The 27,816-nt window shown below is 51.1% G+C and overlaps 3 protein-coding genes across 8 annotated transcripts; 2 read left to right on the top strand and 1 right to left on the bottom strand.

Annotated features, from left to right (window-relative positions):
- The first annotated feature begins 13,435 nt into the window (after positions 1-13,435).
- On the top strand, positions 13,436-17,983 carry LOC112876576 (uncharacterized protein At5g43822). Of its 6 annotated transcripts, XM_025940716.1 has the most exons (9): positions 13,440-13,781; positions 14,327-14,796; positions 15,150-15,250; positions 15,600-15,785; positions 16,139-16,257; positions 16,365-16,541; positions 16,953-17,000; positions 17,193-17,257; positions 17,366-17,983. In XM_025940716.1, the coding sequence occupies exons 4-9, from the start codon at positions 15,654-15,656 to the stop codon at positions 17,407-17,409; spliced, it is 585 nt and encodes a 194-aa protein (XP_025796501.1). In that variant the 5' UTR covers positions 13,440-13,781; positions 14,327-14,796; positions 15,150-15,250; positions 15,600-15,653; the 3' UTR covers positions 17,410-17,983. The 6 variants fall into 6 exon arrangements, with proteins under 6 accessions (XP_025796504.1, XP_025796501.1, XP_025796500.1 ...); XM_025940715.1 differs by lacking the exon at positions 15,150-15,250 and having other exon boundaries at positions 13,441-13,781; XM_025940714.1 differs by having other exon boundaries at positions 13,441-13,781; positions 15,150-15,785.
- A 2,019-nt stretch (positions 17,984-20,002) lies between these two features.
- Positions 20,003-21,273, top strand: LOC112873154 (pentatricopeptide repeat-containing protein At2g21090-like). Its single transcript, XM_025936174.1, has 2 exons — positions 20,003-21,167; positions 21,263-21,273. The coding sequence occupies exons 1-2, from the start codon at positions 20,003-20,005 to the stop codon at positions 21,271-21,273; spliced, it is 1,176 nt and encodes a 391-aa protein (XP_025791959.1).
- A 1,669-nt stretch (positions 21,274-22,942) lies between these two features.
- On the bottom strand, positions 22,943-26,813 carry LOC112875030 (fluoride export protein 2). The gene is made up of 7 exons (XM_025938710.1): positions 26,634-26,813; positions 25,101-25,592; positions 24,891-24,968; positions 24,536-24,634; positions 24,210-24,402; positions 23,670-24,097; positions 22,943-23,588 (listed from the first exon to the last, which is right to left on the bottom strand). Exons 2-7 carry the CDS (start codon positions 25,557-25,559, stop codon positions 23,370-23,372), a joined length of 1,476 nt encoding a protein of 491 aa, XP_025794495.1. The 5' UTR covers positions 25,560-25,592; positions 26,634-26,813; the 3' UTR covers positions 22,943-23,369.
- Positions 26,814-27,816: the final 1,003 nt, after the last annotated feature.

Raw genomic sequence — 27,816 nt, 5'->3', positions numbered from 1 at the left:
CCACCTTTGCTCGTGCAATGAACACCACTCTAGGTGATTTGGTTAGAGATATAGTTGAGGTATATGTCGATGACATCGTTGTCAAGACTAGGGAGTCGGGTTCCCTCTTAGAAAATCTAGCTCAAGTCTTCAACAAGCTACGCGCGACCTCTACCAAGTTAAACCCCGAGAAGTGCGTCTTCGGCGTATCGGCGGGAAAGCTCCTTGATTCCTGGTCTCCCACCGGGGGATCGAGGCCAACCCGGATAAGGTCCAGGCGATCGAGGCAATGAGACCCCCGGTGCGCCTCAAGGATGTGCAGAGGTTGACGGGATCCCTTGCAGCCCTCAGCCGCTTCATTTCGAGGCTGGCGGAGAGGGCGCTTCCCTTCTTCAAGTTGATGAGGGGGTCCGGCCCATTCGTATGGACCGAAGAGGCAGAACGTGCCTTCCAAGAGATGAAGCAGTACCTTACCTCCTTGCCGGTCCTGGTCGCACCGGACCCAGGTGAGACACTGTTTCTTTACCTTGCAGCAACGACCGAAGTGATCAGCATGGTGCTGGTCGCCGAGAGGTCCGAGCTTCTCCCGCAGGGGACCTCCGTGGACCCTCCTGCAGAAGAGGGAGGTCCGGCCTCCCCCACTCCAGCAACCGGCCCTATTTCCGAGGGTCCGGCCGGGTCCCGACCTGGAGAAGTGTTAAGCAGCTTGGGGGCCGATGGGACCCCAGCTCAAGTTGAAGGATCCAGTCCAACTGGCAGAGTCAGGACCGTCCAGAAGCCGGTCTACTACATCAGTGAGGTCCTTCATGAGGCAAAGGCCAGGTATCCTGAGACACATAAGCTCCTTTATGCTATACTTGTTGCGTCCAGGAAGCTCCGCCACTACTTTCAGGCCCACAAGGTTGTGGTGGTGACCTCCTACCCATTGAGGGCCATCCTCCACAACTCCAACGCCACGGGCAACATCGCCAAGTGGGCAGCGGAGCTCGCTGGGTTCCAGCTCGACTTCCAGCCGCGTCACGCCATTAAGAGTCAGATCCTTGCTGACTTCATCGCAGAATGGATGCCCGCACCAAGCATCTCCGGGGGTCCGGACCAAGGCACGGACCCCCCACGTCCGGAGGTCAGGGCTCCGGTCTTCACCGGACCTCACTGGACCCTTTTCTTTGACGGGTCTGCCCGCAGCAAGAGGGCCGGGGCGGGCGTGGTCCTCATCGACCCACGTGGCGAGCAGTTAAAGTACATGGTGCACCTCGATTTTGAGACCACCAACAACATGGCAGAGTATGAGGCCTTGATCTTTGGGCTCACAGCGGCTCTGTCCCTGGGGGGTCCGGGAGCTCCTGGTCAAAGGGGACTCCCAACTCATCATCAGGCAAGTCCGGGGGGAGTGTTGCTGCAACAACCCCCAGCTCGCAGCCTACCTCATTCATGTGAAGAGGCTCGAGAAGGACTTTGATGTGCTGGAACTGCAACATGTTCCACGCGAAGGCAACACAGCAGCTGATGCACTCTCCGCGAGCGCATCGACCCAGGCACCCGTGCCTGAGGGCATCTTCCAGAGACGCCTGCTGAAGCCTTCCGCCCAGCCTGCCGACCTGGGCGAAGGGGGTCGGACTAGCACCTCGAAGCTGGCGGTCCCGGCGGAGCTCCATCCGTGGAGCCCACCAAGGGTCGTGTGCTCCCTTGAGGGTCCCGAAGACCTCAGGGGGGCACGCCCAGTTTCTCAGGAAGGTCCCGATGCATGGATCTCTAAGGTCCGGGACTACCTGAAGGAAAATTACCTTCCTGAAGATCAAGCATCTGCTGAGCGCATTGTCCGGATGGCTAAGCGGTACACAGTGGTAGAAGGGGATCTCTACCGCCGTGGCGCCAACGGCGTCCTCATGCGGTGCATCACCCAGGAAGAGGGCTGCGACTTGCTTGCGGAGATCCATGGAGGCGAGTGCGGAAGTCATTCTTCATCCCGCACGCTGGTTGGTAAAGCTTTCCGGCATGGCTTTTACTGGCCGACAGCACTCCAGGATGCAGCTGAGTTGGTAAGGTCCTGCAAAGCGTGTCAGTTCCACGCAAAGCAAATACACACTCCAGCTCAGGCACTGCAGATGATTCCTCCCTCTTGGCCCTTTGCCGTGTGGGGGTTGGATATTTTGGGACCTTTCCCTAGGGCCGTTGGCGGGTACCGGTACCTCTATGTTGCCATTGACAAATTCACTAAGTGGCCAGAGGCAGCCCCAGTAGTCAACATCACCAAGGCGTCAGCAACTGCTTTTCTCAGGTCAATTGTGTGCCGGTTCGGGGTCCCGAACCGGGTCATTACTGACAATGGGACTCAGTTCACGAGCCAGTACTTCCAGGAGTACTGTGAGGATATGGGCATCCAGCTCTGTTTCGCCTCGGTGGCCCATCCCAGGAGCAATGGCCAAGTTGAGCGGGCCAATGCCGAAATCCTCAGAGGGCTCAAGATCCGAACCTACTGTGACCTTGAGAAGCATGGCGCAAGATGGATTGAAGAGCTTCCGAGTGTGTTATGGGGGAACCGGACCACACCCAGCCGTGCAACAGGGGAAACCCCTTTCTTCTTGGTTTACGGGGCAGAAGCGTGCCTTCCCCCGGAGATCACCATGGGCTCCCTACGAGTCCGGTCCTTTGATGAGAAAATGCAGGAACAGGAGCGTCGCCAAAAAGTGGACCTCGTCGACGAGCGCAGATGGCGAGCAGCAGTCCGAAACGCACGTTACAACCAAGCGCTCCGGCGCTACCACCAACGCTTCGTGCGTAGTAGGGAGCTCCGGGTCGGGGACCTAGTCCTAAGGCGGATCCTAAACCGGGAGGGCATGCACAAGCTCTCCCCCAGCTGGGAGGGGCCCTTCAAGGTGACAAAGGTGTGCCGACCCGGATCTGTTCGATTGGCTGCGGAGGATGGAATGCAACTGCCCAATCCATGGAACATTGAGCACCTCCGTAAGTTCTATCCCTAGGACCCGTTTGAGTGGGAATTTTCCCTTTGTAATTGGTAGCATCACCGTGCGGTCCAGGGCGGTCGAGGTCCGCCCTCGTAAACCCGGCCCCTGGCGTACATCGCACAACTCTTCTGTACCGATTTATTAAGGGAAAATTTGTTCTCAAAGGCGTCCTTGAAACCTATGCGATTCTATATTTTCTTCGCTTCTTGTTGCGCTAACCCCTCGCATGTTTTCTGCGTCTGTGTTATGCCCAAGGCTCTTCTTAAGTTGCTACGCCACATCTTTGCCCGAGACCCTTGTTTCACAGGGGAAAAGGGACCGGACCCCTGTGAACTGGCTTCAGGGAGACGCGCTCGCCCTTTGCTGGGGTCCAGGGTCGTGTAGCCGCTTAGCCTGGTTCCGTACCCTAAGCTTACACGCCCTGCCCTCCTAGGGTGAGCGCCGTTGTTCCCCAAACCATGTATCAGGGGACCGGGACCCCTTTTAGCCCTCGAACATGGGTCCTGGAGCTCTGACTTGCTACGCAACTTAGGAGGCCTCCGCTGGCCAGACCGGGAACCTGTGGGGACGTCTACTAAACGTCGATCCTAAGTCATGTGCAGGACCTCGGTTCTATGGCAGATAGTCCCGACTTATCGCGACTACCTCCCAGGGGGCCAGGGGACCTCGGTGTACTCGAGAACACTTTCCGGATCGACAACCAGGAAAACAGATAAGTTTTTCGCAAAAAGTAGACACATGGAATACTTAAACACATTGCTGAAAATGTGCACAACATTATAAAGTTATCTTACAATAACAAAAGTTGTATTACAAAAGAAATAACAAAAAGATACTAGCACTACTGCTCTGGTGGTCCGGAGGCACTCCCACTCTCTGCAGGTTCAGGACGTCGCCGGAGGCGGGCCGCGACCAGGTCCACTGCCTCCTGGACTCCTTCCCGCGCAGCGGCTGCCGTTGCCCGGAGGGGTCCGACCAGGACGGGAGTCAGCTGGACGGCAGGATCATGGCTTCGGAAGCTGGTGAGGATGTACTCCGCCATCCCCCGGGCAACCACTCGTCCCTCTGCCTCCAGGAGGTCCTGAAGGCTGGCCTCCGCATCCTGTAGCCGCCTGGCGGTGGAGTCCAGCAGTTGGAGTGCGGCACCAAATGGTGAAGGAGCCTCTGGTACCCAGATGGGGTTGGCTCCGAGCGCTTCTAGCAGAGGGTTCACCGCACCAACCCATCTTGTTAATCGGTTGGCGCCGGCGCGCTGCTCTGCCAGGAGCCCCTCCACCTTGGCCTCCCTCTCCTGGAGCGCTGCCTCGCGTTCCTGGAGCCTCCGGTGCCCGGCTGCCAGCTCCTCCTCCACGGCCTCTTCCCGCTTCTGGAGCTCCTGCAGACGGGCCACCTCCTCTGCTTCTCGGGCGGCCAGCTCTTCTTCTTTCTTTGCCGCCGCCGCTACCTGATCCGCGAGGGCGGCCTGTTGCGCCTCGGCCGTTGCAAATGCCTCCCTCGCCCCGTCTGCCAGCTCCCGGGCGGCCCGCTCCCTCTCCGCTGCCGCCTCCTTCAACCTCTCCACGGCAATCAGCCCCTGGAGGGCTTCCGCTTCCCGCCGCGTGGCTGCCTTCTCCCGCTCGAGCGCTGCTGCCTCTCGATAGCGCGCCTGCTCCAGCTCCTCCCGCAGGAGCTCGCGTCCCTGTGCGAGCTTGGCGCGCTCTTCGGCGTAGCGGGCGGAGACAGTGTTGATGCGGTCCCCCAGGCGGACCTCCCAGTCGGAGAGCCGCTGGCGCTCCGCCTCCAGCTTCTCCCACTCCCGGCGCATGCCAGCCTCTAGCTCCTGTTGAGCTTGCTGGCATTTGGCTATGAGCCGGGGGAGCGGGACCTCCGCTGTGCTCGGGAGGAGGTACCTTCCCAGCACCACCTCCGGTTCCTCCTCCTCTGCCGGTGGGTGGGTGCTGCTGGCAACTTCGGCGACCTCCGGAGCCGCTGCCTCTGCTGGCTCTGGAGCCGTCGCCTCTGTCGCCTCCGGTGCAGCCGCCTCTGCCGCCTCTGGTGCCGCGACCTCCACCACCTCCGCTGCCTCTGGCGCAGCAGCCTCCGCCGTGGTAGTGGCCCCCTCTGCTGCTAGCTCAGCTGGTGAGGGCCCGACCTCAACATCCAGCGCTGTCGCCGGTGCCTCGGTCGTCGCAGCTGACCTGGTGCCCTCCTCCTGGGGGGCAGCTTCGGGTCGTGGCGGTGTGGTGGCCTCCGGCTCCGGGCCCATAGGTCCGGGGGCTTCTGGAGCTGTTCCAGGTGGGGGCCCTGCTGGGAGCGGCGCCGAGGGCCCCGATGCTGGCTGGGGGCCGGATCCCCCAGTGGGAGCATCCGAAGACTGCGGCCTACCGTATCACTTGTATGGTTAAGGACCGGAAGACAAGGAAGAAAATGAAAAACCATGACAAAACCACTTACGGGAAGTCGGACCACTCCCATCTGCCCCGGGCTGCGGGGGGGACTTTCCTCCCAGCCGAGGACCCCCCGGACCTTTGGTGGGTGTCCCTCGCCAGCGAAGTTGCTGGTGGCGGTGATGGGGGCAGTAGATTGGCCTCGGGCGGTGGTGGTGGCGTCGCCGGACGCCGTTCTGGTGGCGGTGGCGGAGGAGGCTGACGTGTCTCCTCCGGACCCCTCTCCGGCTGCTGGCGTTGTGGCGCGGGTGGAGGAGCTCTGCTCTGCTCCTCTGCCCCCGCCGTCTTCTGGCGTTTCGACGCCGGTTCCCTGACCAGGGAACCGTCGCCGCGCTGGAGCCTCCGGGACTTGCTCCCTTCGGCTTGGCTGCGCCGCTCAGGTGCCGCCCCCTGAGCCTCGTCGCTCCTTTGGGCCGGGGCAGCACCCGCACTATCTTTCTGCCGGCGCTCTGGCGCCGGCACTTTCTCCTTTCCTTTCCCGCTGGGGGCCGGACCTCTGGGTCCCGGCTCCCCAGCACCTTCGCTGGGGCGATGCTGGCGGTCCGGAGAGGCGCCAGGGATCTGGAGCCCGCGGTTGGGGTCGCCCCCCAGTTGTCGGACCGCCAGGCCGCCCTCGTCCAGGGTCGGCATCAACGACAGGACCGATGACCGCAATGCCTGGTCCTCGAACAGGGCCTTGACCCCGCTCGGGAGGACCAGGGACTCCGGGATGAACGCCTCGCCGGTCATCGCCCGGACCGCTGCCTCCAGCTCCGCCCTGGTGAAGTCGCCGCCGGGCCCGCGTGCGATCCTGCAGCAGTCGTTCAGCCCCGTGTACACGTAGGCCATCCGGGACCGCTGCTGCAGGGGCGCGATTCGCCGCTTCAAGAAGTCGCCCAGCACCATCATAGAAGTCAGGCCACTCCTAGCCAGCTTCTTGATCCGGTACAACACTGGGTCGAGCTCCGCCGGTATTGTCGGCCTGGCCTTCCAGGTGCTCCGGTCGCTCTGGGGGCCCTCCGTTGGCAGCTCCAGGCGGTCATGAGGCTCGTCAGCCACGATGACCCAGCCTTCACGCCACTCCTCCCACTTGGAGCTGGAGAAAGCGGCGATGTAGGAGCCCGCCATCCCGTGCCGGAGCTGGAAGTAGTAAGCGCCAATCTCGCCGCGCTTCTTCCCGGTCCCAACCAGGGAGTAGAAATGTTTGAAGATGGTGGTGCAGGGACGCACCCCCACGAACATCTCCATGAAATGGGCGAAGACCGCCGCGAGGAGGACGGAGTGGGGGGGTGAGATGATGAAGTTGGAGGCCGAACTCCTCCAGGAGTAGGAGGAAGAAGGAGGAGATCGGAGGAACCAACCCGCACATAATGTACGAATTGAAAAGGACGAATTCCCCCGCGGCAAGGTCGCGGAGGGGAATCTCGCCGGCCCTAACCTTCCCGGCGTTTGCCGGCGCGGTCCACCCCAGAAGGCGCCGCACCGCGTCCAGCTGTTCCTGGGTCTGGAAGCGGCGCGGGAAAGGAAGTGAAGCCATGGAGATTGTTGGGCAAGGATTGCGAAGGAACAAGGAAGAAAGAGGAGCCGGGCGTAAGGGAGCCGATCGCGGGAAGGGATGTGGAGACGAGGGGGCGCTACGGCGTCTGTTGTTGGCAAGTGCGAAAAGGTAGCCGTTCCTTTCGGCGCTTACCTTTTATGCAAAAGGCTGCTCCCCCCTTAGCGTCCCGCGGCGACCGAAGAGAAGCCGAGCGGTCGCCAGCGCCGCCTTCCCATCCCTCACACTCTATGACCAGTGGGCTCGGGCCCACCTGTCATTGGCATGGGTGCTGGAGGGTCGTGGGAAGGGCGGAATCTGAACCGCCCGATCCGCGCGACGGGCTCAAATAAGACAAGAATCTGAACCGTCTGACGCGCACGGTGCGCGCGGAGGACGGGCCCCTCGGGGATTCCGCTTCGGGCGAAAGGACGTCCATGCCCTTGCCCGGCGGGAACGAGCTGTCCACCCGGCGCAATGTTGGGATTTGGCCCCACCTGCGGGTTCATCCCTCTCCCGAGGTGGGCCCGGGGGCCTCTGTCGGTACACACAGATAGGGGTACCTCCTGCTAGAGTGTCCAGACCCTTGGCTTCTCATAATCCATGAACACCCCCTCACCTCTGAGTCACGTGGCATACGGCCTCCGGGCCTGACTGCTGGGACCACGGTCTCCGGACCCTCCCCGGGCTCCATAAGGTCCGGGGCCTCTGCACACCCAGGCGGGCGGGAGAGCCCTCGGGTAGCTCCTGCAGACCCGGCCTCCCCTGGGAGGTCCGGAGCCGCCACGTGTGATGGCCAGACCATCACAGGCCGGCCCGCTCCGACCAGCCACGGGGGCCCCGGACCCCCCTTTCCCCCGGGAAGGGGTCCGGTGCCGCCATGTGCTGCCCAGCGGGAGGAGCGGGGCTGGCCCCGCCGCGTGCCTGCGGCCGGAGGCCCCTTGCGGGTTGCCTCCCCACCTACTAGCATTTAATGCGGTAGCTGGGTCGTGCGCGCCCAAGTCAAAAAGAGCGGCCAGCCACTGACACACGGGGCAGGTAAGCTGACACCACGGTAAGCCCGTCTGTTTCCAAGGCGGCGCGTCGTATCACCGCGCATAGTACACGGACTGTGTGCAGTCCCGTCACGGCGCTGCGCGCGTGATGATGGCCTGTAATAGGTGGGCCAAGGCGTGCGCTGTAACAGTGCGCGCGCCACAGGACAGCCCCGTCTCGCCCTCTGACCGAAGGTCCCATCCCAACAGTAACAGCACGGCTTCACTGTTGGGTAACGCTGACGCCGGACACTGTACAAGACAAGGCTGTACACGGCCATATCCTGGCTGTAGATACGCACATCAACTTCTCGATCGAGAGGACTACGGAGAGGAGCTCGAGGAGATGACCTCTATATCTCTCGTAGAACAGGTCCTATTGGCCGGGCCCACCTGTCGGGATCCCGCACGGTGTAAGCACTCCCCTTGCACTATAAAAGGGAGAGTGTACTCGTTAGAATACAAGGTTCAACAATCAGAAACACAGCTAAGACAACACCAAAGTGGACGTAGGGTTTTACGCTCCGGCGGCCCGAACCACTCTAAATCTTCGTGTCCTTCCTGTGTTCATCTGTCCACCGATCGAGCGCTCCTAAGTCTCCTCCAAACCCATCCTTAACTAGGATTAGGCGGGTGCTTTCCGCCACCCGGCTGGAGAATTCCTCCGACACTAACATACTGCCGGAACCTTCAACCCGTTTGCAAGGCCTAATCATGCACATATTGAGCTAAATCCCTAATAAATAGAAACTAGCCATAACAGATCGGATCTATCAACATAAACAAAGCAAGGTGCGACCATTGCATCCATAATCGGGCACAATGATCGCAGAGCGCGCAAGAACAATGAACAGAACATGATCATGATACAAATAAAATAACATTACTCTATGCGTGCTATGATAACTAATGCTACTCGCCATCTACAAGGCTTCAGAATGAGCAACACATGAAGTAAACAGGCAAGAGCAATGCGCCCCCGATCACGCGAAGCGTGATCAGGGGGCCACATGGCACTTACCCGATGGAAAACCCTGGAACAGGGGAGGCGATGCGCCGTGAGTTGTTGATGAATGAATCTCTTTTTTTTGTTTATTCATGGTACATATTTATAGTCCGTAGACTTGCCCTCTTTAACTAACCCTAACCAAACACAACACGAATCCTAACTGCCTAAACCTGAGTTTACACGGCCTTACTGTTCCCAAACACTTGTACGGGAACCGATCTGTAATCGTGCCGAAACCTTCTCCTAGGCCCATCTTGCTCCTTGGCCCACTTCTGGCCCGTCCAGAATATGGCGATAACACAATCCTAGTAGGGTCTTTGCATCATCTAAATCTATGTTGATGACTTAAAACATCATAAGCTGCGCAGAGGACATTGAGGAGGCGAGCACCTACCTCAAGGCATCAGACCTGATATCGCATTCGCAGTGAACTTGCTAGCTTATCATAGTGCAAACCCAATCATAAGACATTGGGTAGGCGTTAAGACAATGCTTAGGTACCTAAAGCGCACTCAAGACCTTGGCCTATTTTTCGCGAAGAATCAGGACTCAAACTTGGTAGGCTATTATAACGCCCGCGTTTTTATCTTATTTAAATTGCATTGCCAATCACTCGCCTAAAAATCTTTTAAACTTTTTCCGCCGCTCGAGCTCCCGAAGCCCACCCCCCGATTTTCCGCCATCCCGACATCGCGCAGTCCTCTTTTTCCGCGGAGCCGCCCATCCCTTTTCCTTTTCCACCAGCCCCGCCGTCCCGTCACATCACCATCGTGTCGCGGTCGGCCGCGTGCGCCTGCCCGGCCACGATCGTCGGTGCCGCGCGCGTGTCCCCTCTTTTCTTTTCTCATATTTTGTTCAAATCCATTTTGTTTCTCTCTTATAACTCTTTTTTTCCCATACTTCTTTTCCCTTCCTTCCTTTTCTTTCTCTTCTCCTTTCCCTTTTTCTCCTGGCGCCGGCTTTCTCTTTCTTTTTCTCCCCTGTGCTGCCTCGCCTTGCTACTTGCGCTAGCGTTGCTGCTCCCTACTCCAGCGCTTAGCACTACATCTCCTTCATGCAGGCACGCACGTGCTGCCTGCTGCCTGCTCGAGCTGTAGCCCGCTCCTTGCACGCACGCGCGGGCCAGCGCACGACTCGCCGCTGCCCCCGTTGCTGGCTGTGCACGCGCGCTCGCATCTCGTCGCCCCCGTCACGCCACAGCCGTCGCGGCTGCTGCTGCTCCCTGTGCCGCTACGTGCTTGCTGCCCATGCACGCCAAGCCGGCGTGCGACCCGCTGCTGCGCCGGTCCGTCTCCGTCCCGTCCCCTCGCCCTCGCAGCTTGCGCCTTGTCCCCGAGCATCCCGACCGCCATTAATGGCGAGGTTCCTGTACTGCCCATGACCCTCTCATGCCGGCCATCTCCCGTCTCCCTCTCGGCCTATAAATCAGCCCCCGAGCCGCCCCTCACTCTGCCCACGCCGCCCCAGCACCTCCCCTCCTCTATCTCGCACTGCAGCTCGCCGCCGCCACTCACCATTGCCGGCCACCACCCATCTCCGTGGACAGCCCTCCGTAGACCGTCTCCGCACGAGGTGAGGGCCGAAATCGGACCCCCTCGGCCTCCTCTCCGTTTTCCCCTCCTCCCTGGGCGTCGCCATGCACCAGGAGGCCGGCGCCCATGGCCTGGCCGCCCCCCCCCCCCATCCTACCGTGAGCCGGAGCCCGAAGACCTGTACCTCGAGGAGGAGCTTCCGGAAGGCTTTGAGGACGGCAAGTCCAATCCCATCTTTTGATGCATATTTATCCCAGTTTTATAAACATAATCTATTGGCCTGTTCTATAAAATGTATTGTTTTATTGCAAGACATGGTTGGATAGCCACCCCTTAATTGCTATAACTATTCCTTGATGACCTAGGTTAATGTCTATATAGGATTTGCTCTGTTGGATGTTAACTACTGCTAGAGATGCTTAGGATCTTTTATTTCCTTTATTATATTTTAATCGTGACCACAACGCGCTTTAGCGAAAATAAAGGTGTGAGTGTTTTAAAAGATAAAATAGGATTTCGGAAAAATAAAAGAAAAATATAACCTGATGAGATCGATGGTGTTTCCTGTGTAAAATGCCACTAGTGAGCTTGTACCTTTGTGGTTAAGCATGGTTGGGAGATGTCTGTCTTGTCAATGTAAGGATGAATTGAGGTGTCATCTTGCCTAACCCACTTATCGTACAACCACTCGACCGTTGTGTGGGCAACGGCTTAGTATAAACCCCACTAGTTGTTCTGCTAGCCAAAAGAAGAGCTGGTGGGCAACGGGAGATCATGAAGAAGGAATATGATCTGTGGGAGTTATGTCCCGGTTATGACTTTGTTGATAGGTCATTAATCCCATGGTTGCTTCTGTGTTGGCTAGTTAGATTCAGCTAAGGTGGGTAATGGCTTTGTTAGGATCCGCAGCGACACTAAGGTGTTCGTAGTGCGGTACCCTACTTGTGGGTAAAGTGTACAACCTTTATTCGGATAGCCGTGTCCACGGTATTGGACGAGTTACGGCATGGTCACTTCAATAGACATTTTGGAATGGTTGGTTTTGTAGCATGAGTTGTTTTGAAAGTGTCCGGCGGTTGTGCCATGAGCTACTGTGGATGTGGAGTCCGGTAGCATTAAAATTTGGATCCTTTGTGTAGGATCAACCCCACTTATTATTCGATTACTACAGAAATATTTTGAGAAAACTCTTTTATTAAATGAACCCTGTATGTGTAAAATCTTGCTTTATCACAAAGAACCCTAGCCTTATCCTTGATATATCCTGTGCATGATCTTTATTATCCCCATCCGTGGGTATGGTTGGACTTGTTGAGTACGTATGTGCTCACTCTTGCCTAGTTTTTACAGAGGAGGATCCGAACTTCGTTCCTGAAGACGTCGAGTAGGTCGCCGTCCTACACCTAATCTTGCCTGTAGTTCAGGGTTTCCACAGGAAGCTTACCATGGCGCAAGATTCTGATGTTATCTTAGATTTCGTTGGTACTTTAGTTTGGCTTTTAGTCCCCATGTTGTCCCTCTTGATGTGGCGTTTCAGTGCCCGCTACCTCGACGGTTTGTACGGTAATGAACCATCTGATGTAATAAATGTGTTATCAGCCTCCTGGGACTGATATCTGTATCATATTTAGTCGCTTCTGATGAGAGGACGCTTCAGCTATGCAGATGTTGGATATCTATCCAATCCACATAATGCAAGATCTCAAACTGCTTTCGTATTTCTATGTGGAAGTACTGACATATCCTGACGATCGTGCAAACAAACTTTGATAGCAACATCTACAAACCACTCAGAGATTATTGCGTTGTATGAAGCTGCACGTGAATGCGTTTGGCTACGGCGTGTGACTGGCCATATCCAGAAGTCATGTGGTTTTAGTCCTGTTGATACTCCCACCATTATTTATGAGGATAATGCAGCATGTATTGTGCAAATGCAAACAGACTATATTAAAAATAATATGGCTAAGCATATATCTCCTAAATTTTTCTATACTCACAAACTCCAGAAGGAGGGTGAGGTGAATATCTTGCAAGTCCAGTCATGTGACAATCTAGCAGACTTGTTTATTAAGTCTTTACCAGCTACTGTATTGGTATGAGATAATTTAGAGACCTGCGGGATTAGGGGGGAGATTGCCCCTGAATATTTGCCCCTATTTCTTGGTCTAGAAGATCCTAAGTTTTATAATCCCAACGATTGAAAAGTATCATGAAGATATCTGTTGCACTTTTTTTTCCACAAGCAAGTTTTCTAGAAGTTTTTCTCAGAATTGTTTTTAATGAGGCAACAAGTGCAATACATGGAACGACACCATACACTCCCTTTTCATATTTTTCCCACTGGATTTTTAGGAGTTTTAACGAGACATGAGTAGATCGCGGTATCTGACTAAGGGGAAGTGTTAAGATATCCTTTCAATTAAGCGATAATTATAGGCTCATACCAAAACTGCCCCTAAGGGTCATGGCTATATATAGAAATTTGTACATAATCAATAATAGAGAACAAGTTCCATCTACAATCTATCTTCTCTGTGTCAATTTTGTGTGCTATTGAGAAGGGATACGATTGATTTTCTACATCTTCCTCACGCCTCATCTGACATCTTCATCGCGTCTCATCTGATGTGGGAAGGGAAGGAAAAGGATCGGGAATCCGCAACAGCGTCGTTACTCAACACAAACAACAAAATCGCCGCGAGACAATGTTATGATCCACATTATTACTCATGACACGCATTACTCACTAGCCCATTAACAGAAAATAAGCTTAGCATTTGATGGTGTGGGCTTCCCATCCTCCTCTTTTTTTTCCCAGGACTCTTGACCCAAGCCCAATCAAGAGATAAGAGATACGATTATAAGCCGATTCTAGATCAAAATAAGTTAAAATCTCATCCAAACGCTTCGATTAATTTTCGATTATATGGGAATCCGCTTACCTCGGAATCACCGATAGCCCGATTTCCTCCGCTCTCCCCAGTCTCCGCCCGACCCTCTCCTTGCGCCCCCTCCCCGCCGCCCCTCTCCCTGCGCCGCCTCCATCTCGTGCTCCGGCGGCTCTGCCCTCCCCCCGCCTCTGCCGCACCACCCTCTGCACCCGCCCCCCCCTCCCGTGTCCCTGCTGTGCGCCGCCGCCCCCCTGAATTGGGCCGCCCCTACCGTCGCCCCCTGCATCGAGGCCACGCCACGCTCGTCGGGTTGCACCTGTGAGTAGGGGGCACGAAGGTGGATTGGAGGCTGCTTCCGCCGGTCGCCTGACACAGCAAAGGAGCCGCACCCCTCCACCAAAGCATCAAGGGCTCCAGGGCACCGCAAGGTAAAAAAACTAATTGCCACTGTACCGGATCTGCTTTGTGGATGTGATTATGAGTCCTTGGACTAGAGCATTCAGTTCTTGTTTCAGTGCTTGGTTCATACATAGAGAATACTTTTTCAGTGTCGTTGGGAACCAGAGTAGCTTCTTCTTATGTTAGCATATGGTCTGGACTAATCTGATGAAACAAATTAAATAGGCTATTGCCATAGGATAATACATGTTTTACTGAATTGAATTAGTGGATGATTGGCTACCGATGGGATGTATTGAAAAAAAGTATACCCAATGGAAGACTTTGAACTTGAGATACTCAAAAAGTGTTGTAATATAATTATGTAGTCAATGTACTAAAAAAACATAAGAATTATTAAGTCCTGCTTATATTGAGTAAAAAAATGAGATAGCATCAGCCTTAGGGGCACTTCAGACATTTTACCACTCAACTCAGAGAATCGACTCAAAATAATTAGGATTGACAAACACCTAGCTTATCTAGACAGCTGATTCTCCAGACAGCTTACTTATCACAAAATCTTGCTTCTCAGAAAAGCGAGATCCAGATAAGCGGAAACAATAAGGGCCAAGACGTCGATATTGCCCCTGCAATTTTACTGGGCCTCCGCAAACTTGCCGCCTCCCGTACGCTCTGCTGTCTGCTCCCCCAATCGGACACTCCCCGACGTCCGACTTGCTCCCCTGCGTCGTTCCGAAGTCCGAACCCTAGGTGGCCAGCAGCTGGCGGCGGCAAGCACGGCGGCGGAGCTTGCGGGGCAGCAGAGGGTGGCCCGGCGGTGCACCACGGCTCCAGCGCGTGCGCTCGTAGCTGCGCAGAGCGGGGCCATAGGGGGCTCCACAGTGGCAGAGCGCCAGCGCCGAAGGGGCTCCGCAGCCAGCGGGCACAGCGGCCTACGGCATCGACTCCACCCCTCTGTGACCTCTGCACCTTCGTCCGTTCTCCCTTCTCTGCTCCGGGCTCAGCACAGCCGCACGGCAAGTCAGCAACTGAGATACCGAGGTGAGCAATTTGTCGATGTTTTGTAAATTTGTGGTTTGTGATTGCAATTTGCGAATGCTTGTGTATTTGTGACAATGTGGTAGTGACAGTGATGCCAGTTAGGATCAATTTTTATCAATCTGTAATTTAGGCTGTCAAAAAAAACTATCATTTCAAATTTGAATAGCCATGCTCCAAATCCTGGGCCCGCCCCCTGTCTAGCACAACACTCGCCGGCAATCTCCGCCTGTCCGGTGAGTTTCCTGTTCTCAATCTAGCATTCCTCTGGATTGATTTCTTCCTACCCATTTCTTTTTCTCTTTGATTTCCTCCTCCCTGTTCTGATCCAGTGACTTGTTCTTCATTTTTTTCAGGGGTAGATGGCAGCATTGCGTATTCTGTTCCTGTATTGATGAGTTTGCCATCAAATTTATTAGCTAACCAGCCTCATCTTCTTCCTGTGAACGAAATTGGAGTACCTATAGCTTCATCCCTAGCTTCCTTATATATTGTTATGAGCTTTCTAATGCATTGTTATTTATTATTTTTTTAAAAAAAAGTGAAACGTATCCGTACTGATACGTGTATCTGTGTCTGTGTAACATATTTATCTTATGTTTATTTTGTAACTTATGCAAGTTTCGAACTTATTTGTTGGATTTTAGGTATTATTAGTCCTTTTTAAATATGTTATCCTACTTTTGGTTATTGTACACTTATTTACCAGATTTCTTGGAGAATTTTGTAGTTGTATTACCGAATTGCGTATTGGAGTTTTGGCTAGGCATACCCTGAGTTAAAATCCTTGGTCCGTCACTGCACAGGCTTTAAGAAGTTATTGGGAACAAGGGGAGCCAGACAAGCCAGCAAACAACTAGATGGAGGCAGTGGTCCGGAAGGTGCAGCAGCGGGTGAGGAAGGCGCGGGAGGAGATGGACTTGTGGGATGACCTCAACTCCCGCCTCCTTACTAAGTTCGGCAGGGCCACCGTAGTCATCGATCGCCTTCTGGTACCTTCTTGGATCATCCTCTTGAAGTCTTGAGCAGTCCCAACTTGTGACAGCCAGTTTGGCAGCACAACGTTTCTCAATACAATTGGAGAGTATTTACTCTTGTAATTGTTCTTCAGCATTTTTTTTAGATTGCAAAAGCACATTTTATGGCTTCACAGAGCCCGTAGGGATTCCGTTTACTAATGATAATATGCAATTTTGCAATTGCGACTTTGCGGGCAAGATGGCGGATTACTAGTGTAGTTGGAAATTCCGTGGAAAATGTATAATTTGCAGTGACATGTGGTTATGTTATCATGTTAGCGACCCAACTATTTGGAGTAACTAATTCTTGCATCATTTGATGTAAGGTGCTTGGAGAGGACAAGAATCATGGTGCCTTGCATAGTGTGGCTAACATCCCAGAGGACCTCATGGGGAAGCAGATTGAGAGTCTGGAGCTCGTCTTTGTTTCTATGAGGGAGACACTGTAAGCTGCTTCACTTTTGTTGCCATTCCCGTCAATTTTGACATGAACAAGCAAAGGGAATTTTTTTAATTCAATTAGGCCTGATGATAATGCTGCCAAGTGCTCAGGGAGAAGTTAAATGGCGTTGTGAGAGCTCTAAATAAGGCTCTGTGTGATACTAACCAGATGGTGAGAGGCGGGTCAGCACTCACGGAGAAACAGATGCAGTTACAAGTGGGAATTTTGCCAACTATTGCGGAATGCTTGGATGGGCTTCAGACATTATGCGAGATGCACCAGGCTGAGTAAGAAAGGAATTCTTTATAGGCCCCTTCTGCAAGTGCCCAGATTAACCATGTTGCATTTGCTCTTACGATAACTACGCTGTTATGCTGGTTCATCGGAGTTGTGTTTTGTTAAGATTGTTTTTCTGGACCTGATTTGTTATGGCCCAATCCAAGCATAGCAGCAACTATGACTAAGAAGTTCAGTTCATGCTGATTTGTACATTCAGTACCGCCTATTTCCAACTTAAGTTTGGTTTGACAATCCACAAATTGAGACATGATTTTTATTTATTTCGCTGTAATCATATGTTTAAGATGTCATAGACATATGTCCTGCTGCTACTCCCGCATTCCATGTAACCTTAGTTTTCCACAGTAGATTCCCCCCTCCTGTTTTCCTATGAACTTATCCTGATTGCCATTTGACAGGTTTGCACTAAAATCATCAGTTATCTCCTTGTTGACATGGAAGAGCAGGCAAGTTCAATGGATTCAGTTTACCCTATTCTTACTCATAGATTTGTTCTCTCTGGAGGTCGTTCTCTCTTGAGTTTCTTGTAAATAATAGTGATATTTCTTTCTTAATTTAGCATTTAGAAGGCTTGCAATTCAAAAAATTTAATTGGTACTCTATTAACTAGAGCAACGGTGGTGTTCATTCATGTGCAGTTCCAGTGACATAGCTGCACTACGCCAACTCTTAGTAGACCAGCCAAACATACCAAAAGATGAAGGCGAGTAATGAATAAATAGAATAGATTATCCGGTTACTTTCAGTTATGCCAATTATAAGTGTCCAAATACACATCTGACTGTTACATTCTGTTTTGCTCATTTTGCAGTTCAATCCATATTCAACATTATATTTGCAGACGAAATTTGTTAACCAGTTTGTATTTGAACTGTTGAAGCCTGTGGCCCTGTCTAGCTGCCCACTCAGATAATGCCTGATTTAATCTGAAATTTCATGTTCGATGATCCTGATTGTTGAAGCAGTGCGGCCAAGCCATGTCTTTATTTCCATCAGCAACAGTGATTGAACACCTGGAATCTGTCTTTGTTTCCACCAGCAACAGTGGTTGGAGAACTGGAGCTGCCATCGGTTTAGTTCTGAAGCATAGGAAAACCAATCTACAATGTAGTTTAGCATATTGCAGATGGCCCATTATGTCTCTTGGTATTCTGTCACATATATGGATCTCAGCAAAATACAGTGATGGTCTGGTAGACCTGCTGCAGGTACAAACACAAGTGAAATAGTTGCCTGAAATTTGCATACCCGCACTGACCAAGGATAACATTGTTTGGCAACTAATCTTCTTTCTCATTCCCTCATTTACCATACATTGTTTTCTTGTTGCATTGGGAATGCTTGCAGTGTGCACCTCTGTAAATTATTTGAAAGGCAATTTCAGTTTGTCCATGAAGTTAATCATACCCGAGAGGAGAATTTAACTCAATTACTCAAGCAGACAACCATTAACTTTGAACCTATTATGTCCTGGCCCTGCTGCCTCAAACTTTATGCTTATAGATAACTTGCTGTCATTTGAAAAGTGGTATGACTATGCGATGATTTGCGGCACTACCGCAGAAGCAAGGGTGAACCTTGGGGCAAGGTTGATTGGCACTTTTGCCGACGTGATGGAAACGGTATGGATTCAGGATTCAGATACATTGCAAAATTGCTGACACAAATGGCAAACTAAGACCTCACCGTCGGGGAGGTGATTACATGAGCAAACAAGCTGCGGTCTTTTTTCACGGTCGCACGTATTTCATTAAAAAATGAATTACAACGATGCAGCTATAAAAAAAATTCATAGTGCAGAGGTACAAACCACATCAAGCTAATAGCAACCAACCTAAAGTTGCAAGGAAAAAAACCCACTCCACTTAGCAAGCCTAAGTACTACCTCCGTTTCAAATTACCTAAAGTTGCAAGGAAAAAAACCCACTCCACTTGGCAAATCTAAGTACTACCTCCGTTTCAAATTATAGTTTCAAATTATAGGTTGTTTTGGCAAATCTACCTCCATTTCAAATTTTAGGTCGTTTTGGCAAATCTAGATACATGGATTTTGTTATGCATAGATCCATGTATCTAGATTTGCCAAAATAATTTACAATTTGGAACGAAGAGAGTACCTAAGAAAATAATACAACTAACCAAGAAATCAACGCCATGGCTGCCATAGAGATTACAAATCGATCAAAATATCATGAGGTTAACAAGACTAGAGTGCAAAGAGATACACAAGACAACACCTTTTAACAAGGGTACCACATCTAAGGATATGTTTGGTTGGAGAACCTGGTAGGACGGAACCGTTCCGTTCCAGATTCTTGGAATGGAATGGTTCCATTTCTTGTTTGGTAGCCGGAACGGAACCGTTCTAGTTTTTTGTTTGGTTCGAGAATCAGGTGGAGCGGAATGGTTCCATTTCTTGTTTGGTTTGAGAATCAGGTGGTACAATCCCCCCGCGGCCTGCGCGCGCCCTGCACCCCCCCCCCCCCCCCCCGCGGCCTGCGCGACGCCCTGCTCCCCCCCACAGCCTGCTCCCCCGGCGCGCCGCGCTCCCCTGCTCCCCCCCGCGGCCTGCTCCCCCGGCGCGCCGCGCTCCCCTGCTCCCCCCCCCCCCCGTTCCCCCACGCGCCGCCCTGCTCCCTCGCGGCCCGCGCGCCGCCCCTGCTCCCCCCGCGCCGCAGAGGAGGAGGAAGCCATGAGGAGGACGAAGAAGAGGGAAAAGAGGAGGGGAGGTGGCAGATCTACGGCGGCAGAGGAGGGGAGGCGGCAGATCTCACCGGAGGCGGGACGGACGGCCGGCGGCCCTCGAGCGACAGGGACAAGGTGAAGAGGATTCGGGATGGGGGCGGTGAGAAGAGTGTCTGCGTCGCTGAGTTTTGGATGCGGGGCTGGATGCGCTCGTTCGGAACCGACGCGTACCGCCGATTTTTCGGAACCGGACGGTTCCACGTATGGATGGAATATTCCATACCGGAACCGATCGGTTCCACCTTGTCCACCAATCAAACAACCCAAAAAATAGGATGGAACGGTTCTGTCCCACCCGATCCCTCCAACCAAACACATCCTAAGACGCCGTCCATCTATCCAAAAGTTTTTCTTATAAAAAAACGATCTATGCAAAAAGTACTAAACGATTTTTTCACACTAAACATCGGAGTGTCCTCAACCACGCGCCCGCCGTCCACTGAGGTGGGAGTGTCCAAAAGCTACAGCCCCTTCGTCAGATCAAAAACGCAAGGCCGGCATGGTATTGGTACTACCGAGGCTTGTTAATCATGATCTGATCGGCCGGCATGGTCCATCACAGCCGTCCGTTTTTGAATTGGACGGCCCACGTTCGCGGTATCCAGCAGACGACCATCTGCACGAGCGCCCTGGGCGCCGTCGTGGGCCCGCCCGTCCCGAGCTCAGCTGGCTTCCCCTCCCCACGAGGCCACGACCCCTCCCAATGCCCGCCCCAGGCGGGCCGCCGCCTCCGGCCTCGCCACGGCAGTACTCCGGCCTCCTCGGCGCGCTCCACCACTGCATATCGGGCGGCAACGCCCCCGCCGCCGTCTCCCTCCTGCCCACCCTCGCTCGCGCCGGCCTTCGCGCGCCGTTCCCGCTCCTCTCCTCCCTCGCGGGCCTCCTCCTGCTCCGCCCAGCCGCGCCGTCCTTCCCCTCCCTGGCTGGACGCCTCCTCCTCTACGTCCGCCTCGCGGGTCTCAAGCGCCTCGTCCCCTGCTCCACTCAGCTGGCCGACCGCCTCCTGTCGCTGCACTTCCTCCTCGGCCGCCCGGGCGACGCCCGCCGGCTGTTTGCCAAAATGCCCCGCCCCAGCGTCCACTCCTACAACGCCATGCTCGTGGGGTACGCGCGCCTGGGGCTCGCGGCGCCCGCTGCCGAGGTCTTTGCCGCCATGCCGCACCGCGAGCTCATCTCCTACAATGCTGTTATGCTTGCGCTCGGGCGCGTTTGCGAAGTGCGTGGAGCCGTGGAGCTGTACTCCGATCTCCGGAACACGTACCCTTCCCTTGGGTACAGCCATCACACCTTCTTCGCGCTCCTTGGGGCCTGTGCCGAGCTCATGGACAGCAAGCTTGCCACACAATTCCATGGCCATTTGGAGGTTCTCGGGTTCTTATCTGATGTCAACATTGCCAGCTCTCTTCTTGATGTGTACAGCAAATGCGGTTGCATTGATGATGCTAGGAATCTGTTTGACGAAATGCCTATCAAAGATTTGCATATGTGGACAACAATAGTTTGTGCCTGTGCTGAAGATGGCCAATTGGCTACTGCTCGTGAGCTTTTTGATCAAATGCCTGAGAAGAATGTATTTTCATGGAATGCCCTCATCAAGGGATATGTTTGCCATGGGATGCCTGTGGAAGCACTGAATATGTTTCAATACTTGATGAGGGAAGGTTTGCAGCCAGATCAATTCACCTTTGGTAGTTGTCTGAGTGCTTGTGCAGCCATGCCTATGCATTCACTGAAACTTGGGCAGCAGATCCATGGAATATTGCTAAGAAGTGGCTTTAATCGAAGTGCAATGATCACTAGCTCACTCATTGACATGTATTCAAAATGTGGCTATTTGGATGGTGCCATACAGGTGTTTGGACTAACAGGTAGGGAAAGGAAGGGTGCCATGTTGTGGAATGGCATGTTGTCTGCTCTGTGCCATCATGGGCATGCACAGGATGCGATTGGATTGTTCGTTCAGATGATTCATGAAAGACAGAAGCCTGATGCTAATACATTCTTCCTGGTTTTGACGGCTTGCTGCCATTGCAGCCTAGTTGAAGAAGGAATCAAATTCTTTGATTTGATGAATGAGAGATACAGGATTGTGCCAGGACAGGACCATTGTTTATGTATGGTGGATTTGGTTAGCGACGTATCATCTGATGATAAAGTAGTTGAATGGATCAAAAGCTCACCATTTAGTTTTAACGAAAGAGTTTGGGAGATTCTGATTAGGAGTTGCACCATACATGGCAGCAGAGAATTGTTGAATAAGGTAGAGAAGCAACTGGGCGAATTGAATCATCCAGAGTAAACGGATGGTTGTCTTAGTTTGGTTTATGAGGTTGAAAGATGATCATGCTTACAAGGACTTTTGGCATGGTGAAGCTGCTTTTTTGTTGCACAGTAGCCCCTCGTTTCAATAAAGCAGAGATAAGACAGCTGCATCTCTGCAGTCTGCACGAGTCCATGCCTGTTGTTGCATCCGAAACTGAAAGGAATGGCAAGGGGTCAAGTGGACATCGGAATTATGATGTGCTTGGCACAACCACACAAAGGAATATATCACTGTAAACATTTTTGAAGGAATATTGTTGTTCCACTGTTTTCCTGCTCAGTTGGGCGGTGGGGTTGGAAGTTTTCTTTTTTGAAAGAAGATTTGCAAGTTTTCTCAAGCTGCTGTCACATCACATGCCAACGGATACAGGAAACAGGAAATTTGCACTATCTTTCAACTAATATTCTTAAGAATGATGCGGGCATCTCAATATTTTATTCAATGATTTCATATACATGTTACAGCTGTATGTATTCCAACACTCCTGTTCAGGAATGCTGTACAGATTCTCAATTTCTCGCATTACAGCAAGAAAATACAGTTCTTTTATTGTGGTACATGAAACAAATTATCACTTTGATTGCAACTTATCGTATGATATACTTCTAAGGCCTGGGGCGTTTGCATAAATCTTTTGTTTGAATAAGGGAAGGAGATGTGACAAAGGTACTCTCTGTTGTTCTTTTCTTCGACTGATTACAGATGATATTATAAATAGTATCCTGCAATTTGGCGTGTCAGTTGGCTCAATAGTCCGGATAACAGCATTCAGATTGTTGATCACCAAATATTTTTCCAGCAGCATGCTGACATATCGTAGGAAAAGGAAGCTCAAATTAAGAGCCAAGACAATTAATTTTCTTATACCCTTCTGAGATAACTACATGTGAATTTTGGAATCTTTTGAACAGTATCCATACAGGATTGGAGTCTCTAGGATAAAATAATGTGGTTTAAGCATGTATTTGATCCAAAATAATATCTAAATTGCTTAACCAAACACCTTGAATATGCCCACAGCTCCAGCTCCAGGATTTTCTGAAGCTAGGGATGAGCAGCTCATAAATTCTTGGAGCTCCAAACAGACCCTATCTATCTTTATGCCCAAGTGCATGTAAGAATGTTGAAAATCCCTCAATATCACAAAAACAACATATACTTTCATTCAGTATATAACATTTCTTTCCGCAAGAGTACTTGGCACCATAAAAAATAAATCTTTTCTGCTCAAAAATTAATTAGTCTAGTTAGTCTTTACCTAGGAAAAGACATGTCCAGATGTAATGCATTTACATACATGAGACAGCATGAGAACATAAATGAAGTTAATCGTGCACTAATGGACGCATCATATATTGTACCAGATACCACACATTAGTGATACAATTCGGTTCACAGATACCAGATGTACACATTTTGAACATACATATGCTCGATTCTCCAAGTAAAAAATTATTCCAGGCCACTACATGAGTTCTACTGGTAAAGCTGGAGTCTTTTTTCCTAGCCAGGTAAATATTGTGGTTTTGAGTCTATTGTGCACCGTTTGTGCAGCTAAATTGTATATTTGATCCAGTTTCTCTCCCGTAGCCATGAGCCTTCAAGCTCTTGGCTTCATGCCTTGTACTTTTGTTTAGGTTTTGAGATTCTTTGTAAGTACAGTGACCCACAATCTTACATGTTCTGAAAAGTTTCATTACGTATTTGAGCCAGCTACTAATATGTTGGATCCTGAAGTTGCCAAACGTCATCCATAATGATTTTCCCAAACTGGCACAGAGTATATTAAAGTTCCCAGCACAAAAGAGAGCAGGAAGGTGGATGCAGCATAAACAAAGGCCCTTGCAATCTGCCCGCTTCTTCTCATGGTGTAAACTTCAGCAGCAAAAGTAGACACTGTGCTCAAGCAACCAAGGAAGCCAAGCTGTATGCCACTAAGAATGGCTGTGGATCGCTTTGTATGTACCTGCAAGAAAAATCAAACGGAACAGATGTACCCGCTTCTTACCATGTTGTAAACTTCAGCGTCAAAATTGTTTGGCCATACCGCTTTGGATGTTACAGCAAGCGCTGCCATGATGCCTGCAGCAAGAACATTGGCTGCAAGGGTCCCAATGGGCAACCATTTGAAGGATTGGTGCTTGCCAATTCCCTGACCATTCATCCTTGCCAGGTACCAGCGGAGCCAAACACCTGGAGGCGCTACCGAGCAGCCCATCCAGAGTAGGGCACCATCAGCAAGACTGCGAACCTTTACTACAGCCAACACAATGCTCAGAACCCATAAGATAGACGTCACAATCATCATCACTGACAGAAGCACAGACTGCTTAGTCCTGGTATCTACCCTCCAGTGCTCCCAGACATATTTGTGACCTATTGAACTCCTCTCCCTGATGTATTTCAGGATCAAACTCCGTAGGCGCTCGCCTGTCTCCGCACCAACCGTGATGGACTCATTGACAATGAACATTCCTGAATCAGTGTTCTCAACCATCAGAAGGATGATTTTTGTTCTGGTTTTTGGTTAGATAACATCTAGTTTATGACATTTTGTACTTCATCATAAAAAAAGATGATGAGATACCTAGTACTATGCCTGCTATAGCATATACCCAGTGGCCTTTGGAAGACAAGCCGACCATTTTTTGGTTCCACCCACTGAAAGTGGTAAGGCTTCCCATGTAGCCAGTTGTGATTCCAATGATAAGATGATCAGATATGTTCCTTATATCAGCCTTGAAGATTATCCCAAACCAGCCCATCAGGAAAGATCCAAGCTGGCCCATGCAATTTAGCAATCAACAAGAGTTAGTATATACAGATCAAATCTCCTGTGGTTTCACTTTCTCTACAAGAATTCCTTGACTCAAAGTAGTGTTGTAACTTGAGCACTACAAAGATAGCACATACCATATTAGATGGAAGATCAGGGTATAGCGGGCTTTGGTCTGAGGTGAGTGCCAAGCAGTCTGGGCCAAACAGCTTTTGGAGCCCATACCTTGTGAATACCTGATCAGTTATCAAAAGCATAATTACTCCAAGGGAATTGAGAATAATGTATTATGGGTAGTCATGCTGTAATAGAACTCTTGCCAGATCCTTTAATCTAAACTAAACAACCACACATCAACACTTGGTGCTGGCAGACAACTAAGTTGGAACAGCTTGAGATAACAAATCTTAAAGTAAATTTCACTAAACATCATTGGTCCAGGAACTCCAGGAGTAATAGCATGAAACCTCATGAAAGTTCTTGGAAAATTACCCCCAAAAATCCGAAGACAGCTAAATGGATCATGTAAGCAGCATAGTCAAGCCTCAGAGAAAGCTTATACGGTTCAACCTACAGGAAAACCAAGGCACGTTCATGTCAGCTCCTCTAGCAAAAAAAATACAACCTTTAAACATTGCATCAACAGAGCAGTCATTTGTTTGAGAACGATAAGCAACTGCTCGACTCAACTATTATCTTTACCTTGGTACATGAATCTGCCGGAATGTTAGAAATAGCAACTTTTGTTTCTACTAAAGATATAGGTGCCGCCACACTTTTGCCATTATTTGGCACCTCTGCATCATCTGGAAGAGGCCCAACCTTATGATGCTCCGAGGTATTAGCTGTATCCTCATCAACATCACCTTCGGGTGCTAAAACTCTGCCACTTTCAATGAGCTGAGCCAGAACAGAGCTATCGACATCCCCAAGCAATTGATCTGCTGACTGAAGAGAATGCCTCATTGAGTTCAGTATGGAGTCACCCATCTCGCGGGAGAGGCTGATGGATCCCCTTGAGGCCTGTCTGCTACTTCTCCTACTTAACATTGAGCTGGACCTAGCAGCTAAAGGAGGACCCGCTGAATCCATGGATGCACTTCTTGTATAACCCAAGTTATTCTCCATAGTACCATTGTTCCTAGCTGAGGAGCTCTCCATTCTGTTGCAGGATTGTTTCTTCAGCTAAAAAGCCTGGTAACAACCCATCAACAAAAAAGTCAGAAAGTCTTATTTCTGACATCAGTAAGTATGACTCCATGAATAATAAATTTCCTTCCTTCTCTCCATATAAAAATTGTATGCCATATAAAATCAGGAAGCATGGGAACCAAACAATGCGTAGGACAGATAGATAAGATTTGGTGTGTTTTTGTAGTCTGTATCTGGACAAATCACATCACAGCTCAGCTCAATACAAGGCTGAGGAGACTGGAGAGTTGTGTTTAAAATCTACAGATAACATTTTCTTTCTCCAGTCAACATCAATTGTCTGCAGTACATCACTACTCTCCTCCACATATTGAAACGGAATAATTCTAAAAATAATAGTACTGTTCTCTCCAGCCACCAAAATGGAACATCTATGAAAGAAAGAAAGAAAAATGGGAACCGTTCAGGGTACCTGAAAGGTACGATAAACTTTTCCCGGGACACATATGGCACAAGCAGATAGAAAACCTCTACGAGTGGGAAAGAACAAACGTAAACTAAGACCAGAAACAGCCAATTAGTTGAATCAAAAGTAAAAGGGGGAAAGGAAGGAAATATGAACATGTCTGGAACAGTGACAGCGGCGGTGGGACGAGGGAAACAAGTGGCGTCTGCTGATTAGGCTGCTACTGAATAAACTATAATAAAGGTATCAACCGCGTGAAAGGTGCCGGCCTTTAACATCTCGATACTGATGGTTACTAATCACTTTTAGTCTAATCTCGATACCAATTGTTAATTAACAAGTAGCCTAGTCTAAAGTCTAAACAATCTTCGGCGCCTTTTAGCTGCAAAGGTTCCGTGGTCAAGAAAGGTGGGAGGAAGATCAGCGGGACGGACGGAAACGTTACCAGCTTCGATGCATGCATCTCTCTCTCTCTCTCTTTCCCCTCTGTTCATTCATGCATGGAGAGCGAGAGATGGGGGCAGAGGGAGGAGAAGATCTGAGATTTTCGGAGTGGCCGGAAGGATGGGGAAGAGGAGAGAGCAGGAAAGATGATGGGGGACTTGGGGAGAAATTACCTTGCTTGGGGATTCGTCGGAGAGGAGGGAGGACTCCTCCCGGACGAGTCGGGGCGACGGTGGGCGGCGCGGCCGGTGAGGAGAAACCGCGAAAGAGGAGTTGGATGCTTTTCTGTGCCTCCTCGCCTCTCGTCTTGCGTTGAAGCCTCGCCCAGGACAGGGCAGGGCAGGTTGTCACCAGTCAGGTCGGGCAGCGTTTTATACTGCGGCTGATTTTTCTTCCTCTTAAAAAAAAGAAGTGTTCCTGGGCATACTTGTAATGATTCGCCAACCTGTATGGCAGTAGAAGGACTAGTCAGGTAACGCAAGTGTTTTGTTAGAGTTTCTCGTACCTCCTTGAACCACTAATTCGGTTTTCATATTTATAGGGATATGGTTTATTTTGTAATCATAATTTTTATATGCAATGATAGACTTTTTATAAAATACTTGACCTCTGCTGATGGATTTTATAGGATTGGTGCAAATGCATATGCGGGGTGCTGGTCTCGGCGATGCGGGATCGCACGGCGCCGCCGGCCGCCGGACACTTGCGTGGCTTGCTCGCAGGCCGCTCGTGCGGCTCGCTCGCTGGGAAGCTGCCGTTCTCGGCGCCGTCGGCCCCTCCGGCGGCTCGCTCGCAAGCCGCGCCGTTGGCCACTCGCGCGGCTCGCTCGCAGGCCGCCGGTCTCGGCGCCGCCGGCTACTCGCGCGGCTCGCATGCCGGGAAGCAAACGCGAAATGGGTTACCCCATGCGCGCCGCATAATGTACACTACAGTCCACGGGTCATTGCTTTGGTGCTTTCTGATATTTTTTTTTCAGGCCATTAACTTGTGGATGTTGCAAACAGTCTATTTGCTGAAAAAGGTCAGGGGCAAAATAGTCTTTTCAGTAGCCACTTTACACCCTTTTTGCTTTAAATGGACGGTAGTGACAATTTGGGGAACAAAATTTAAATTTAGAATTAGTGCTAAATAGAGAAATTTTTACTTTAAAGGGTTAAGGAAGAAAATAATAATTTTAGTAGTGTTAAATAAGAAATTTTCTCAAATACATATCACACGGCCTGACCACGGTCCACGAACCAGATTTTTTTTTAGCTTGAATCCGACTCAGCACGTGGTCGGATAATACCTACTTTTTGAACATTTGTCGGGTCGGAGCGGGGCGCATGAGGTCTACTTTTAAGTGCAGTTTGGAAG

The sequence above is a fragment of the Panicum hallii genome, chromosome 9, assembly GCF_002211085.1.
Source record: "Panicum hallii strain FIL2 chromosome 9, PHallii_v3.1, whole genome shotgun sequence".
Classification (NCBI taxonomy): Eukaryota; Viridiplantae; Streptophyta; class Magnoliopsida; order Poales; family Poaceae; genus Panicum; species Panicum hallii.
The sequence above is the reverse complement of the archived record's forward strand: the minus strand, read 5'-3'. Positions and strand labels throughout refer to the sequence as shown.

Coding starts and splice junctions, on each gene's coding strand:
- LOC112875030 (XM_025938710.1), bottom strand. CDS start 25,559: ATGGAGAGCTCCTCAGCTAGGAACAATGGTACTATGGAGAATAACTTG. Junction 24,969..25,100: donor CGGCAGATTCATGTACCAAG/GTAAAGATAATA, acceptor GTTTTCCTGTAG/GTTGAACCGTATAAGCTTTC. Junction 23,589..23,669: donor TTGCTGTAACATCCAAAGCG/GTATGGCCAAAC, acceptor TTTTTCTTGCAG/GTACATACAAAGCGATCCAC.
- LOC112873154 (XM_025936174.1), top strand. CDS start 20,003: ATGCCCGCCCCAGGCGGGCCGCCGCCTCCGGCCTCGCCACGGCAGTAC.
- LOC112876576 (XM_025940716.1), top strand. CDS start 15,654: ATGGAGGCAGTGGTCCGGAAGGTGCAGCAGCGGGTGAGGAAGGCGCGG. Junction 15,786..16,138: donor TAGTCATCGATCGCCTTCTG/GTACCTTCTTGG, acceptor ATTTGATGTAAG/GTGCTTGGAGAGGACAAGAA. Junction 16,542..16,952: donor TGCGAGATGCACCAGGCTGA/GTAAGAAAGGAA, acceptor GCCATTTGACAG/GTTTGCACTAAAATCATCAG.